At 40.3% G+C, this 15,490-nt stretch overlaps 1 protein-coding gene across 2 annotated transcripts in view; it reads left to right on the top strand.

Annotated features, from left to right (window-relative positions):
- The window catches only part of tafa3a (TAFA chemokine like family member 3a), a 71,299-nt gene extending 61,728 nt beyond the window's left edge, over window positions 1–9,571 (top strand). For both annotated transcript variants that reach the window (XM_011613668.2, XM_029827112.1), the window contains exons 3-5: window positions 2,010–2,159; window positions 2,847–2,971; window positions 7,004–9,571. In XM_011613668.2, the coding sequence (XP_011611970.1) occupies window positions 2,010–2,159; window positions 2,847–2,971; window positions 7,004–7,015 (287 nt within the window). In that variant the 3' untranslated portion in view covers window positions 7,016–9,571. The remainder of the gene's footprint in view (window positions 1–2,009; window positions 2,160–2,846; window positions 2,972–7,003) is intronic.
- The last annotated feature ends 5,919 nt before the right edge of the window (window positions 9,572–15,490 follow it).

The raw sequence follows: 15,490 nt of genomic DNA, 5'->3' as shown, positions 1-15,490 counted from the left end.
CTGCCCCTCTCTTCACCCGTCCAAAACATATGTCCGCAGATCAGCTGACACGACTATGAAGTCAATCATCGACCTACTAATGATGATGATTTCTTCAAGACTTGTGACTGGGTTGTTTGAGCATACTCAAAGCCTCATACAATTTGTATGGCAATAAAGACATATTTCACCGCTACTGTATTTTCCTTTTTCTTTTCTTTAAATCTTTTTGTGCCCATTAATGCCGTGCGTCATTCCTGCTCCCAGCAACCTGTATTTACTCTCTCTTTGCCCCACTGCCTCTCAAATCTCACACTCACTGTGTGATCCAACAGAGGTCACCGTTGTTTCTTCTATAACAATTCACCACAGCTTGCTCAGACTTCTGTGCCCTGAGGGGTCAGGGAGCACCATCACCCCTCTGTTCCAGTCGATGCCATGTGGTGGTTTTAACGTGTGGCCGCACATTTGGCGACCTTTGCCAGGCCCTCCAGCTTTACAGTTCTGACAGTCGAAACTACTTGCTTAGACAGCTGTAATGAGTCAACTGCTCCAAAGCAGCTCCTATTGCCTTTTTATTCCAACTTTTCACAAATGTCACAAGTCACATTGTATTTCTTTACATCTAATTCCATTTTTGCTATAAAACCTTATTTATACTCATATATTAATTATAAATCATGACGGCGGCAATTTGTAAAACTGGCAAACACGTTTCAGGGTTTGATTAACAATGATTGTCATTGGTCTTTCCACCTCTGTGATTGCCTATTGTCCACATTGATTTACCTCTTAAATGAAGTTGGAATATTTTAGCCCAACTATTGCAACTTTTGAAATTAACTTTGACCCGGGGGTTGTGCTGCTGGCTTAAAGATAATCACATCAAGGACACCGAGCCTGACCTGTCTTTGCATCAGTAGGTTTCTGTCGGCTGTTGGCAATTGTTGTCATGCCTTTTGTGGGAATGTGAATAGTGCCTTATTGATTGCAAGCAAAATGTTTTTAATGTTGTAAATGAGATTTTTGGATTGCCGGCTAATGGGAAGATTGAGGTTCGCTGCAATCTATTCTGAAGTCAAGTTCTAAATAGAAAATCTTTACAGGAATAATCAAGACTCGTCTGAAAAGAATGTCAAAACTTTTAAGCTGCTTTTTTTTAACATTCTAATCGTGATTGCTGTGTGTAAATACACAAGAGATGATCTGAATGGTCATGCAAAAAAGTCATGAATTTAAACCAGATATTGACATTTGATCAAAATTAACAGCAGCACAAAGTAATATGATTAATATTGCAATCCTCTAGTCTAAACAGCACTTTAGTGGTGTTAATTGTGTTTTATTGTGATCATTTTGTTAAATAAACATGTTTTGGTGCATCAGTGGTTGCCAGTGGAGATTGTATATTGTTCCCCAGGTAAATGCTTCATGTGCATGTTTTCATCACTGGGCTTTTCTCAAAAAAGGTTTAATAATGAGATACACCTTGGATCTGTGTAATGTCAGTATTTAGGGGAAGGCTGAGATGACTGTAAGCATCAATGATCTACTATATTATTTAGTTTAATATTATTTTGAGCCAGTAGTGATAATTGAATGGCACTTTACCTGACCTTTACCATGTGAATTGTGAAAGACTACATTGCAATGCAATGATTTTAAATATTCCACACAAGATTTATTCAGACCTGCAGCTGGAAGCAGACATTAGCCAGGGAGCATATTTCACCTCAATAGCAATTTTTTCTACATACATATTCTAGAATAAACAACTGCTGGTTTTCCATGCAGTTCAGCAGCACCTGTCATACATACATGATTAATAGATGCCGCTTAACTTTAACCAAAATTGTTGGCAATAATATGCCACTAGTACAAACACCCAAGTTTATATTCCCTAAAATATTGTTGAAAAAGATCCAGATGTGTGTATTTGTCAAAAATGTATTAGTACTTCTATGTTGCTATTGAAACATTTCATTGAAGAGAGTCATTAATCTACCTGTTGCACCTTCTTGTGCTTTCAGTCCACGTGAAAGCAGGAACATGTGAGGTAATTGCTGCACACCGATGCTGCAACAAGAACAAGATTGAAGAGAGATCCCAGACCGTCAAATGCTCCTGCTTTCCTGGACAGGTGGCAGGAACGACGAGAGCGGCGCCATCATGTGTAGACGGTATGCTTGATGTCTCCTTTTCCTTCTCGTATTTCTGATTTTATTCCTGGGACATGATGCAAAAGACTGCAAAACTGTCACACCTGCTGCTCTTCCTCTGGCGCTTGTTTCGTTGCCTATGTAGGCGGAAGTGGTTGGATCCGATTCATGGATCCGAGCAGCTTTGGATCCTTCAAAATCAAATCGCCCACCATTTCATTGTTCAGGGGCTGTATTAGATCATGTTTCGAACAGAAAAGGCAGAAGGCAAGGTCAGGTAATATCATGTCAAAGATGACCTTAGTTACAGGTGAATTGATCCCTATCTCCTCTTTTCACTGTAATGCCTCTGACAGGGTCTTCCTTGAGTTTTGACAGTTATTATTTTTTTCTTCACTTTCGGGAAATGTCAGGGGAAGCTGTTTCTCCCCAAGGTCTCCTGTGAGCAGCTTAAGACCTTGACTCCTGTTTTATCATCCCTCCTCCTTCATCCGAACATCCTACATTCTGGCTTGACATTGAGCCACACTTTAATTCAGACCTGAAACTCACAGGACTGAACGGTCTCCTCATCCAGCCAAAGATCAGTCTTTTGGCAGTCAGATGATCTGTGTAAAAAAAAGAGGAGAAAGACACCAAAGCCAGACTTTCAATTCACAATGGCCTACAGGATTTATTAATTCCCACCCCTCATTTTTTCTTCTACAGCATCCATAGTTGCACAGAAGTGGTGGTGCCAGATGCATCCCTGCATGGATGGGGAAGAGTGTAAAGTGCTGCCAGATCTCAAAGGATGGAGCTGCAGTACGGGAAATAAAGTCAAGACAACCAAGGTTGGTTTATTTTAGCTGGAAATAAATCCCATTGTCAAATCCAGAGAGAAACAACTGCAGAGATTCATGGCCCCAGATAACAGGACAATAGTATTGTGAAAGATAACCTGAGAATAAATGAGCTTAAGAGAGCACGAGAGACAATCTCTTTTATCAAGCTCACTTGAGAGCAGGCGGAGTGGGAGGCAGCCGGAGAGGAAGATGTGAGCCACAGGAGAATACCACTGAAGCGTTTCATGAAGGGATTGACTTCCAACAGAAGATAGTAGTAGTTTACATATTCACCTCTGGATGTAATTATATCGAAATGTCTAAAAAACGATTTTTTTAATACAAAGTGACTTCAGATTAGTAGTAGTCAATGACAGTTTAAGGTTTTAAAAATATCCTTTTATAAATATTGTTTTATTTATTTTTTTAGCATGAAAAACCTTTTCAACATGACTTGACCCGTCACTGCAAATAGGTTATGAATCTTTTAGTGATATCACTGGCTTTCTGTCAGTCGTTTTGTTGTTTCATTTTTATTTTAACGGCTTAAATGTTGCATCTCTTCACAGATGCTATATTTTAATAAAGGGGGGAGAAAGGGGAGGCGGAGGGATAAGAAATTTCTTGGGCGCTGGGGTTTGTGAAGAAAGTCAAGCTGGGTGATGGCAGGCAAAGACAAAAATGGGAAATTTTGTTGCTTAAATAGAAAGCTAAATCATAAATACTGTGTGTGTATTTAGAACTGCACCTGGCAATACTTGAATACTCTGCATTAGCTAGCTTAAAGGTTTCACTTCATTTTTGACTCACAAATTAAGAAAATGAACTTGCACACATAAAATTGACATGTTTATAGTAATTCATCCTCTAAATATTTTATTTGATAACCTTTATATATTGCTTGTGCTGTTGAATAACATATCCTGGGATCTATTATTGGTTTCATGTCTACAAAACTGACTATTTAAAAGAAATTAATATGCACCATGTGCCAAATTAATGAATGCATCTTAATCCCACTTGATGTGTTTGAAGCCCTTACAGTGTCAAGGAGCTATCAAGTCCCCTATCTCCCACCATACTGTCACACACAGTATGGTGACAGTGCTGACACCATGCCGACTTATTTAATATATCATATTTTTCATTTTAAATCAATTTACTAAATTGACTGTATCTCAGGGTCAGCCTTTAGCATCATAGCTTCAAAACTACAAGGTTTTGTTTGTGGTTTTCTGAACAGGCCATCAATTGCTTGGATGTGTCTCCTCCCACATTCCAAACTGAGTGCCCTTTCAAGGAACGTTGCTTTTTAATAAATGGTGGGGATAGTTTGCAGTGGCACTCACAATTCATAGAGTGTAGTTATGTGATAAATGAGATATAGATGCATAAAGTGCAGGACAACTTTGTAAAAGAAAAAATCAATTATCACAAAGCAACACGATTGCGCGCCATTGAGCTGCCTGGCCAAAATTCAAACATGTTGCCTCCGGGATGACTCCAGATAACGATTCCGTCTCAGGGAGCCGACTTGAGTCAGGTCCCATCTTTAAAAAAAAAAAAAAAGTCACGCCAGACTTGCTTGCATGTTGCGTGTTAGAGTGGGAAGACCACAAAAGCAAGAAAAGCTAAGAGAAAAACAAAACAGGCAAATAAAAGCAAATCCCTCAAGGAAACTGAGTAGTAGATACTGAGTATATGCTAGAAGACCCAAGAAGTTGCACTTTCAGTGATGACCAGAACTTCTGTTTGGACATGTATTTTGGGGTCTGATATACCTGACGTTGATGGCGGCATGGTGTGTGTGTGTGTGTGGGGGGGGGGGCCCGGCCATCCATCATGGCCAAATGTCTCAAATGTCTGACTCACCAACTGCCTGTATTTGTGTTTCTTCGTCCATTATTCATGTCAACGGGAGGCCTGGATGAAGCAGTGCTTTTTTTCCCCCAATTCTTTTTTTCTTTTTTTAAATTTTAGCCAGGTTAAGAATTCATAGCCCCTCACGCAGAAACAGAGGCACAGACAAGCAGGGGTCCAGGTGGCTAGTAGAACCTTTCAGAACCTTCACTCTTTTTTGATTGGAGAGTCAGTGGGGGTCGATTCGTGCTTGTGGCCTCCCACTGAGAGGCAGCGGTTTTGCATGCTGGAGGGCTCAGTGGCCAAGCCTTAAAGTTGCTTAACATATTTCTGAGGAATGAATGCAACAGAAACTTCCAGTCAATCACACACACACACACACACGCACACACACACACACACACACACACACACACAGTGTCATTGAAGAAAAGGAAGAAGGTTCTCCTATTTACCCAAGATGTTTGAATTTAATTCTGAAGCACATGGGTTTGCAACTCATCAGTTCATACATTGAAAGCAGCCATCGTGAGCAAGAAAAAGTGGTAGGAATGATATTTGAAGAGACTCAAATATAATAGTGGTTCTTCACCACTTGGTAATGCCACATCAGGTCACGAGGATGTCTTGACAATACGCAGGGTCATTTTCAAATGTTTGGTCTTTGCATAGCCTGGAACCAACAGCTAGCTGTCCAATCCCACTGGTGATGTTAGGAAGCCTGTCAACTACTCCATCCCATCCCCCCTCCCTTCAATCAGAACTAGAAAGCATGTCAGCCTTTGTTTCAGACAGGTACCATGACAATTGTTCAGAATGTGTGGATTGTGACAGACAGGTGTCTCTGTAAGATTTCTTTTCCAGAGGCCCCTGCAGACAGCTGGAGATTATGTCTTCCTACAATCTTTGCCAGCCAAGAATAGGTGTCCCCAACCTGATCATGCACATTTGAAATCTTTATGCATTAATTACTTGTATCATGTCCCTGATTTATTGTCTAAATTCTATTTTTAACTATTGCACTTGTTGTTATTGTGCAATCACAGCAGGGACTTTGAAATGCAGCCATGTTTATGTTGGCATTAGGGACAAAGTCCATATGTCTAGCTCCGAGACAAATTAAAAATTTGACATTGAGCCACACTTTAATTCAGAAATTTTCTTTTAAAAATATCTATTTTTTGTACTCACATCCCCGCATTTTTTTGTATTCATTTTCACAAGTTGCAACAGTACCCACATTACAAATTTTCCTCTCACACTCACACACACATGATCTCTGACATGTCACTTGGAGGTGAAAATGAATTTGCAGCTGTTCTCGCAGCAGGTACCAGCTCCCCAGCTGCAGCTATGTTGCGGTGACGTAACACGGAATTAGACACTAAGAGAAAGTGAAAATTTGCCTCCTGTGAACAATGTTCTCACATCCCTTTCAGTTATTTCCCCCCCAAAAACGTTCCTCTCATGATCATGGTGTTACAGCTGGATCTTAAATATGCTTTTCTGTTCAACTCCGCCGAAATGAGTGCTTGGAATACACACAACTACTGCAGTTTACTAGATAAATCAGTTTTACCAGTTAAGGACTGAAACAAAAAAGAATATTTGTTCAGTCAACTCAAATCACTCTGACAGAAATTTTTGAAATTTACAAGCCAGAGTAATTGAAATTCGATCTGCTTGTTGTCCAGGACAAACACCTAAATGAACATTGAACTAATTACAGCCGTTCATGAAAGGGACATGAATTAAACATACCAGGTTTAATTAGTCCATCAAACATTTATTCCAGTGTTAACAGACATCTCAGGCCAAACTACATGTTTTCCTTCCCTTGGTGATCTGGATCTCAGATACTCAGCAAAGTCTGGAAAAAAGGGCAAAATCTAACCACAATAATAAGAATAAATATATAGACAGAATTTTCAAGGGTGTTCGCCAGCGAAACACGATTCATGGGGTAAACATAAAATTCAGGATATTTCAGTGTTTCTGACTGACTCAAAGTGGTAAAACGTTAACAAATCAAAAATATCTTCCTCTAATGGCTTGAATAACTACAAGATAGTTTAATTTATTTTTCAACAGTGCTATAACTTACTCATGATTCAAAATTTTGTTTTACTGTGACAGATTTTCTTCTGATTGCTAGTAGTTTCTCTCCCTCTCCTTTTTTAGGTCACGCGATAGTCGTCTGCTGCCAGGAGAAGTTTGTCTGGAACCGGAAATTTACCTGAGGAACACCAGAGGAATCTGACTTTGGAAGGATATGTGGAAACTGACCATTAAAGACAATTACTTTGGACCTTCCACTGATTAAAGAGGATACATGGTGCAGACGAAGACTGTAGATCCGCTAAAACAAAAATTAAATATTACATTTTAAGAAAAAAAAATCTATTTACAGTAGTTGTGTCTGAACTGCTGTCCACCAGATCTCTTTGTATTATATTATTCCTATATGGATTAGAAGACTCAACCATGAAGTCATTGGCTTAAAGACTGGATTCCAAAAAAAAAAAAAAAATCATTCCTTAAACAAAAGTCTGTGATGTAAAACTTTTGTGTTAATTTCAGGACTCTTGATGCATATCTGTGTTAAAGATCTACTCAGATCATCAGCATTTTAATTCCGTTTTAGCCTTATGCAGATTTTTATTCCGTTATTCCTTTTGTTGATTTGGAACTTTCAAGTGTTTGGCTTTCTTATGTTTAATAGGACATCAGGTCTTCTTGAAAGACAATGCCAAAGTGGTGAAATCTGAAAAAAACAAAACAAAACAAAACAAAAAACAACCCAGTGCAACTTTAATGATGTTTGACTAGGGGTCGCCGAGGGTCATACATTTTAATGTTGTTTTCAAAGCCCGGTGACTCGTATCGATGACAAATGTCAATATTATCTCAATAAATCGAAGTAAATAGATTTCCCTGTTTAGAAAGTTTTTTTTATTTATTTAATTTTGTTTTGTTTTATTTTTAGAGAAAGGTCTACTGTTGCCCATCTTCAAATGTTAGAACACTAACATTAACAAAACACTAACTGTGACGGTTCAACAAATACCATGGACAAGAATTTTGGTGATATTCCTGTAAACAGAAGCCACCAATGCCAAATAAATCAACGCTAGTGAAGAAAATACCAATTGGAAGGTTGGCTGTAAAACAACGATCGCTTTGTGGGGAATTTGTGTGTTTTAAGTCAATTTCCAGCTGTAATTGAAACGACGCATTCACTGCAGAAAGCTCCTTAAACAGAATTAATTAAGCAAGAATTTAGATGGCTCACTCCCAGAGATCATACCTAAGGGATGCTGCTGAAGAGGAAGGGAGCAGAGGGCTGCTATGTTACTGATCCAAGCTGCCTCTTGTTCGGTTAGAAATCATTAAATTACAGTAATGACTAATTTCTCATTCCTCCATGCAAGTCACCAGGGACCACCGTGGATTTAATATAGAGCTGGCGATGAATTGCAAACAAAGAAAGGTTGAGGAGAAGCTACATGATTCCACAGAGGGATTCCATAGTGCATTAATAAAACAATGCAGAAACATTGCCGCATGATTTGAGAGAAAGGCTATTTGCATAATTCATTAAGATTAATCAGAATGGGGGATCCACCACAGTTCACAGAGGAGCCAGGAGGGAAGATGTGAATCCAATTCTCAGGAAAAAGCCCTTTTTTTCTCCAAACAAAGAAACAAATCTACCCTTGGATCACAGAATTAAGCTCAGTGCACTTGACAGCCTCTGTAGTGTTGAAGCACCTTCAGCCATACACCTTCATGTAGGCTAATATTCTAATGAAAGAACTTTTTACACCACAGCTACTTTGGTGCCTTAAAAGGCTTTTACAAAAGTTGAATGAAATTTAGTTCACCATGTTGGGAAACCACAGTGATGAGCTGAGGGCTGGCACGTAGTCACTTCTGTGCTCTGCTGTTGATTTTGATTCACAGCAGCCTGATGAGTCAGCCTATACGAACGTGATCAGAATCTGACTTTGCTGGCAGAGTGCTCCTGATAAGCTGCCACTGGACCGGGACCTGACTTACCACCTACGGCCAACACAATTCCAATCAAGGAGGAAATGATTTCCTACCCTGAGAAATGACTGTTTAATTTACATGTGGAATCACTACAGGAGGTAACTGGGACTTGGTGTGATCACAGTCATCCCAGTATACTAATTTATAAAGCTTTAAAAGAATATGTTTATGTGTCACAGTGACATTTGATGGCTGAGTCAGATTTAACTGAAGCAGGTGCACGTATTGCTTGTATAAAAACATTTTATAATGCTGGAGCTGCAGGTTACAGGCATGAAGAGGAAGAGGAAGCGTCAAAATAGGCCATGATTTTCTTGCGTTCATTTCTAGACATTACGTCTTTGTGTTTAGGCATAGCTTTAAACTTTTTTTTTGTGGCTTTAAACATTTCCTGTTAATGCAGTTAAATATGGTGGAAATAACAGCCCATGACCACCCAAATTAACAGGCAGTCGGCCTGTGACCAGCCAGTAACTGCGACTGAATTAGAGACAAAAGGTTTACTTCCTTTGTTACAAGTATCAGACAAAAAGAACGAGTTTGCTAGACAGAGTTCTTGCAAATTAAATCTCGACTATTGCACATTTCAGGCAGCTAGTGTGAATTCCACTTCGTGATTGTGTAGGAGCCAATGCAGAAGTGTGCTTCACGCAGTTATTACAGCGGTTTGCCTGTGATTAAAGCTCTCTACTGGAATAATATCAAGATGTACTTTATTGATCCCCGTAGGGAAATTGAATTTTTCTCTGGAGGTTCTTCCCCATTATAACACAGCACCTTCATGATACGCCGTCGGGGACCTTCAGGTGGTGCCGGCAATGCTGGTTGTGGGAAGGAAACCGTACTGTTTCCATCTCCTGCCCCGGTTGAGGGCATCCCGGCTGCTGTGGCATGAGGAGGGACCGGAGACGTCATCGGCAGGAGGCATCTGGGTACCAGTGAGCTAGCAGCGGTCGTCCTTTGCTGGTCTCCTAGGTTGCAATCTGCTGGACGGGGGATGCTTGCTCCATCAGCGCCACCCGAGGCCTCTTCTTCCCAGCGACTCCTGGCGGGCCTTGCCTTCATGGATCGTGCTCCTTGCATGTCTTTCAGTCGCTCGATGAGCTCATCCACTTCCTTGAGTGCTGCTGCCATCATGCTCGATCCCACTTCTGACACCAATGTGGCGAGCTAGGGTTTTAGGTTGCAGAAGAAGTCAGACGCAGACTTCTGCCAGCTTATTCTGCAGTTCGACTGCAGAAAGCGCCATGTTGGTGAATCCTTGGTGAATATTAGCAATATGACATTTCCAAGCTGCGGCCTGGAAAGTTCATGCAGCTGATTAAAATCAAATTGCAGAGTTTACCAACCCTAATTTTGATAAAAGGCCAATACGAATGTAACACCACTTTGTATTTGTGCTTTAAATTTGAAGGGTAATTACTCAAAGTCAAAAACAGGCTTGTCTGATGAGGTAGAAATCCTTTTGCCACAGAAAGTGAAGATTATCCTGTACACTGTAGTACATTTGAATCCTACTCAAAAGGGGTCGTGCACTTGTTGCTCTGCAAACACATCTCAGCCACACACACCATCTGGTAGCTCTGCCAGGGCTTTGTCTTGACAGGACAAATTACCCTGAAAACTGTCAGATACTGGAGCTAAAATTAGATTTTCTCATTTCATAATAAAAGCTGACAGACTGTAATGAAAAAAAAAAAGTTTGATCGTAAAAGTGCCCAAGATGAAGCGGGTAAATCTGGGGGAGAAAAAAAGAGGTAATTTTATTCTCCTTTCAATATGAGGAGTATTTTTTCCCTCTAAATTGGTGTCCTAATTCAGTTTAGGTCAGAGTTTGATGTCATTTCTGACTGCTGTTCTGTTGTGTTACAGAAATCATCAATACCTAGTTTATTTTAGAGTCAGTCTTGCCCCCCCACCCACCCATTCCCTCTGTTTGGGACCAGAGGCATTATGGGATTATCCTACTCAAGGCGAGATGCAGATGTCTGGAATTCCTATATCAAATTATTCCCCCTGTACCTGACATGTCCCCCTCCCCGCATTTCTCATGCCTGACTGGACTTGAAGGCATTCGGTCCATGAATCACATCATAGCCTCCGAGCGGCTTTGGCAAGTCATACATACATCCTGTTGATGCTTCTTATGCAAAGTTGTCCCCCCACTGTTTATCTGCCCACAAAAGCACATGCCACATTTTCATGTCACATTTTGTAGCAGATGTCATCATCCCACACAAGCCTTTCTAGTAGCATGTGACCGTGCACGTCTTTAAGTGTGGTGTTGATGTGTGCTCGGTAGTGTATTTGCATTTACACCTCATCAGAGACACTCTCAACTCCCACAATGCATTATCACAATGCCATCGGGTCAGTGAAAAGGCACGCTGCAATGTGAAAAGGAAATTACCTTTGGTGGAATTTACTCAAACAGCTCAGAAGTGGAGGATGGAAGGAAAAAAAACCCAAGAAATGTGAGAGTGTAAAAATGGAAGAGGGTGGGGGTGAAGAATGCAACTTCCTCCGCAGTGAACTTGTCAACAGGTTAATGGGAGGTTTGCAATGAGCTGATATCCATCTGGGTGGAGAGAGAGATGGAGAGATGGAGGTAACACAGAATGACATTCTGATGGATTTCTAATTGCCATCTCTCTCCTTGGCCCCATTTTGTGTCATGTAAAGAGACATTAACTTTTCTGTTTATTTATTTACCTCATCTGTTGATGTTGCAAATAGCATCCATTTCTGTGCTAATGATAAGGCTACAACCGGAGCAGGGCCAGACCCAGGAGAATGCTTGATAATTTTCGGAGGCTAGCGATGATGCAAATTAAAACATCCTAAAGAGTCTTTTTCTTTGGTTATTTATTTTTATTTTTTTCAGGGTTGGCCTCTTGGGTTCATTTTGTGGATATATACTATGCACAAATGCACAATATTAGGTACATTAAGGCAAGATCCAGTACCCAGGTGGGAGATGAGATATTGGCTAAGAAGGATAATTTTATCTCTTGTACTGTTTTAAAATAAAGGGAAACTTCATTTTCTTTGTTATTCCTTTAAAGCAGTTTGACACAGACTGAACTCCAATTTTAACTGCAGAATATACAAACGACACCAAAGAAGGCGAGGCCATTGTGTCAACATGAGTTACATAATTTCATGAAATAATTTCAAAGGCTACATAAAATGCATCTTTGTCTACCTGCAAGACACTGTTCTTACAGAGTATTCGGAATCCGATCGGGACTTTAAAAAAACAAAAACAAACAACATACGCCTTCCCAATACCCTTCGTTCAAAAACAGAGGCAATCCATGTGTGGAGGAAACACAGAGCTGGTTTCTCCAGCTAGAGCTAGCGAACAAATCCAAGTCCAGAAGTTTACATTTAGAGCTATAGTTGGAGGTGCTTATACTGCAGCCTAACAGCAGGGGGTCGTAAGACCCGCTGAACATATATTTTAATCAATTTTAATAAATCTTAGAAAACCTGTGTATCATGTAATTTGAGCTAAAAGTGGGGACTTCGACAGCATGTGATAGTGCCCATCTGCATTTCAAATAAAATGCACACATCTCCCTCTGCCTTTATGTCTCACACACACACACACACACACACACACACACACACACGCACACACACACACACACACACACACACACATATCTGTAAGTGGGGAAAAAAAAGGGGTCCAAGGAAGTTTAGTTTTATTAAAATATTTGATTCCAGTGTGTGTCACTTGCTGCTGAGGTTGGTTTTTCACCTCGCCGGGGCCAACTGGAGTTCATGGTGGTACACAGGTGGACTTTAGTGATTAATACAAATGATTTATCAAAATAAATAGCTGATGCGGCTCTCTCTCTGCTCTGAGCCAAAGAGTGATTTAAGATTCGTGGCCCATGCGGTGCGAGGGAACTTCCTCCAACAGATGTTCCTGACTAATTATCTAGCGAGCACACTTACTGCAATTCCTCTGTTCCTCTGTTGTCTTCCGCTGGGACCCTGGTCATCCCTGTTTCATATCCTTGTCTCAGTCCTCCCGAACCTGGGGGCACTCCTTTCCATCTGTGAAGGAACTTTCAGAGCCCACCAGCAAAACACAGAGGTGAACACACACATTTAGCTGTCATTTTCAAGTGCAAACATCTCCGCTCTCCTGCTGTGGGAGCTCGACGGGAGAGGAGTTATATAAAGTGCAACAGTCTGTTCCGTTTAAGTGCATTTTGCACAAAACAGATGTGGCGTGTTGTTCTGGCCTTGATGAAGCCATGTGGTTATTTCTGGAAATAGACCTCTGAAGATCTTTGTAAAAAAAAATGACATGAGCGCTGTTGATTCAAGGCCTAATATTAAATAAATAATATATATTTATATTTTATAGGCCTACTTGCCCCTGCAAGTCAAGATTTAATTCTAGTGTGATGAAATGTACTTCAATTGCTCAGTTTGTGCAGAACTGCTGAAAAGAATTTTGAGTCACATGCCAAAGAACTTTCTGCTTGTTTTCTAATGTACCACAACTCCCCTAAATATTTAACAAATTTAACAAAAAGCATCTACATGAAAGAAAACTCATAAGATAATGAAATGCAAACATGGTCTTTTATTTTATGACCCACAGCGACGGTTTGTCATAAGATGGAGGGATTTACTGCAGCATCTTTCGTTCAGGCTAAAATGAACAGAATTTTTTTTTAAAAACCCAAAGCCATCTTGAACCCAGCCAGAACTCCAGCAGCACCTTACACGCCTGGGCAAAACAGAGCTAGAATGGATTAAGATACGCTTGGCTGCTCTTCGCAGTCTTGTCAAAGTGGGCTGTGGCTGTGGGCCGGGACTGATCAGAGAAGGAAGGTCAATGCTGCTGGACAAAAGAGGAAGTGAAAATATTGTCCTGACAAGATGTGGAGTGACTTTTGTGACCTGGGGCTCGTGTCTGACATGGAGCCATGTTGGCTGAGAGAGTAGGTGAAATCAAAGGAGGTGTAAAAAGTGGTCTGGAGGGCTGTTGATGGTGCCACCTTTTTTTTAATTGGTAGTCCCATCCTCCAAGTCAGTTCACAAGGAAACTGATGACCGCTGATGAAACCATCGTGATGACAGCGCTAAATATGCCTGGCCTCCATGCCTATTCAGTAAATGCTGGTACAGGTGAACACCAACATAAAGGTGAGTTACTTAAGCTGCTCAGGTGCTGGAAATGTAATGTGTTGCAGGGTTACGTCGGTTTTAAGAAACAGCTTCTAAAGGAAAAGTCTATAACTGGTATGAATGTCAGAAAGTGATCAACCTTTAATATTTAGATGTTTATTTATCAGCTGCAAACAAGCCAAAACCATCAATATCGCCATCGAGTTAGTCCTGTTATCCACTCCACTCTGGGTAAATAAATAAGACTGGACCAGAAAAGATGTGACCAGTAAGTGAAGAAATATGATGAAATTGCAGTTAGCAGTTTACTAAAAATGTCAAGTTAACTATTAAAATAAATATAGCCAACTCTTTTCTCTCTTCACTTACAGAAATTAAGTTACTTTCTCATTGTTAAACAAACAGGGACTGGGACTCTCTGTATTTGGATACTTGCATGTACAGTATGTTTGCAATGATTTTGTGTATGGTTAAATGGTTAAATTGTATCCAGAGTAAGTCCAGGATTCTACCGTCCATCACTCATTAGACCTGCCAATTATTGATTCATCTTGCAACCCCTCCTTCGTTGGCAGTTTAAGGGTTCAGAAAGGCCTAAGCGACATTCTTCATTAGTTTGCCTGATTTGTAGTGGTTTGCCAATTTTAATTTCCCTTTAGACCCGGAAAAGCTGCATTCACCTTCCCTCTTAGGTAACTTGTTAATTTGCTGTGATGCATGCGAGATGGTAAGTGAATGGCTCTTGCCAAGAGTTGTGAGCATTTTATGCATAAAACAGAATATGGCAGAGTGGAGCAGATGGTTGCTTCAGGGAGCAGAGGCATAGACATAATGTAATGTTTAAAAATGTCTCTGTACACATACGTACAAATTCTGTGTGCATTATTTTTGTGATGTAACATTTGTTTGCATCCTGTAGTGTTGTGCTATATATGTGCCCTTTATTGCCTGTATTCCTGTGTTTGATTTTTTTTAAACTTTGGAAAAAGTACAAGAACCAATAACGAGCATGAACAGAAGGTGAGTTGGGCCCTCTTCTGCTGGGAAGGCTGGGATTCTCTGTCTTTGTATGGTAGCTCCAGTTCAAAACTTCAAACTTCATGGTTGTGTCTTCTAGGTGCTCTGTAACAAGAGTTGGTTGTTAAGGTTCATATAGCGAGTGGTAGATAAATGAGACAGACTGGCACATTTTAGCAGCCAGTAATAGCATGAGTGGCTTAGCCCTGAAATATCAGAAATTTATAGAAAAGTAAGCCTCTTACCTTTTATTACAGATTCCATTCTGATTCCATAGACAGGCAAAACTAAATACATCCTTTCCAATCAAAAGATTAATGGCAAAACTGTATGCCATCAATTTTGTGTTGACTGACAAATTGATTATTTGATTAATTATTTTAATCCTATGTGGATCCCATAATAAGCTTTGACTGACAACGGGTCTATAGGGCAGACATTGAT

Source organism: Takifugu rubripes, chromosome 19, assembly GCF_901000725.2.
Source record: "Takifugu rubripes chromosome 19, fTakRub1.2, whole genome shotgun sequence".
Lineage (NCBI taxonomy): Eukaryota > Metazoa > Chordata > Actinopteri > Tetraodontiformes > Tetraodontidae > Takifugu > Takifugu rubripes.
Note: the sequence above shows the minus strand (reverse complement) of the source record. Positions and strands in the feature narration are given on the sequence as shown.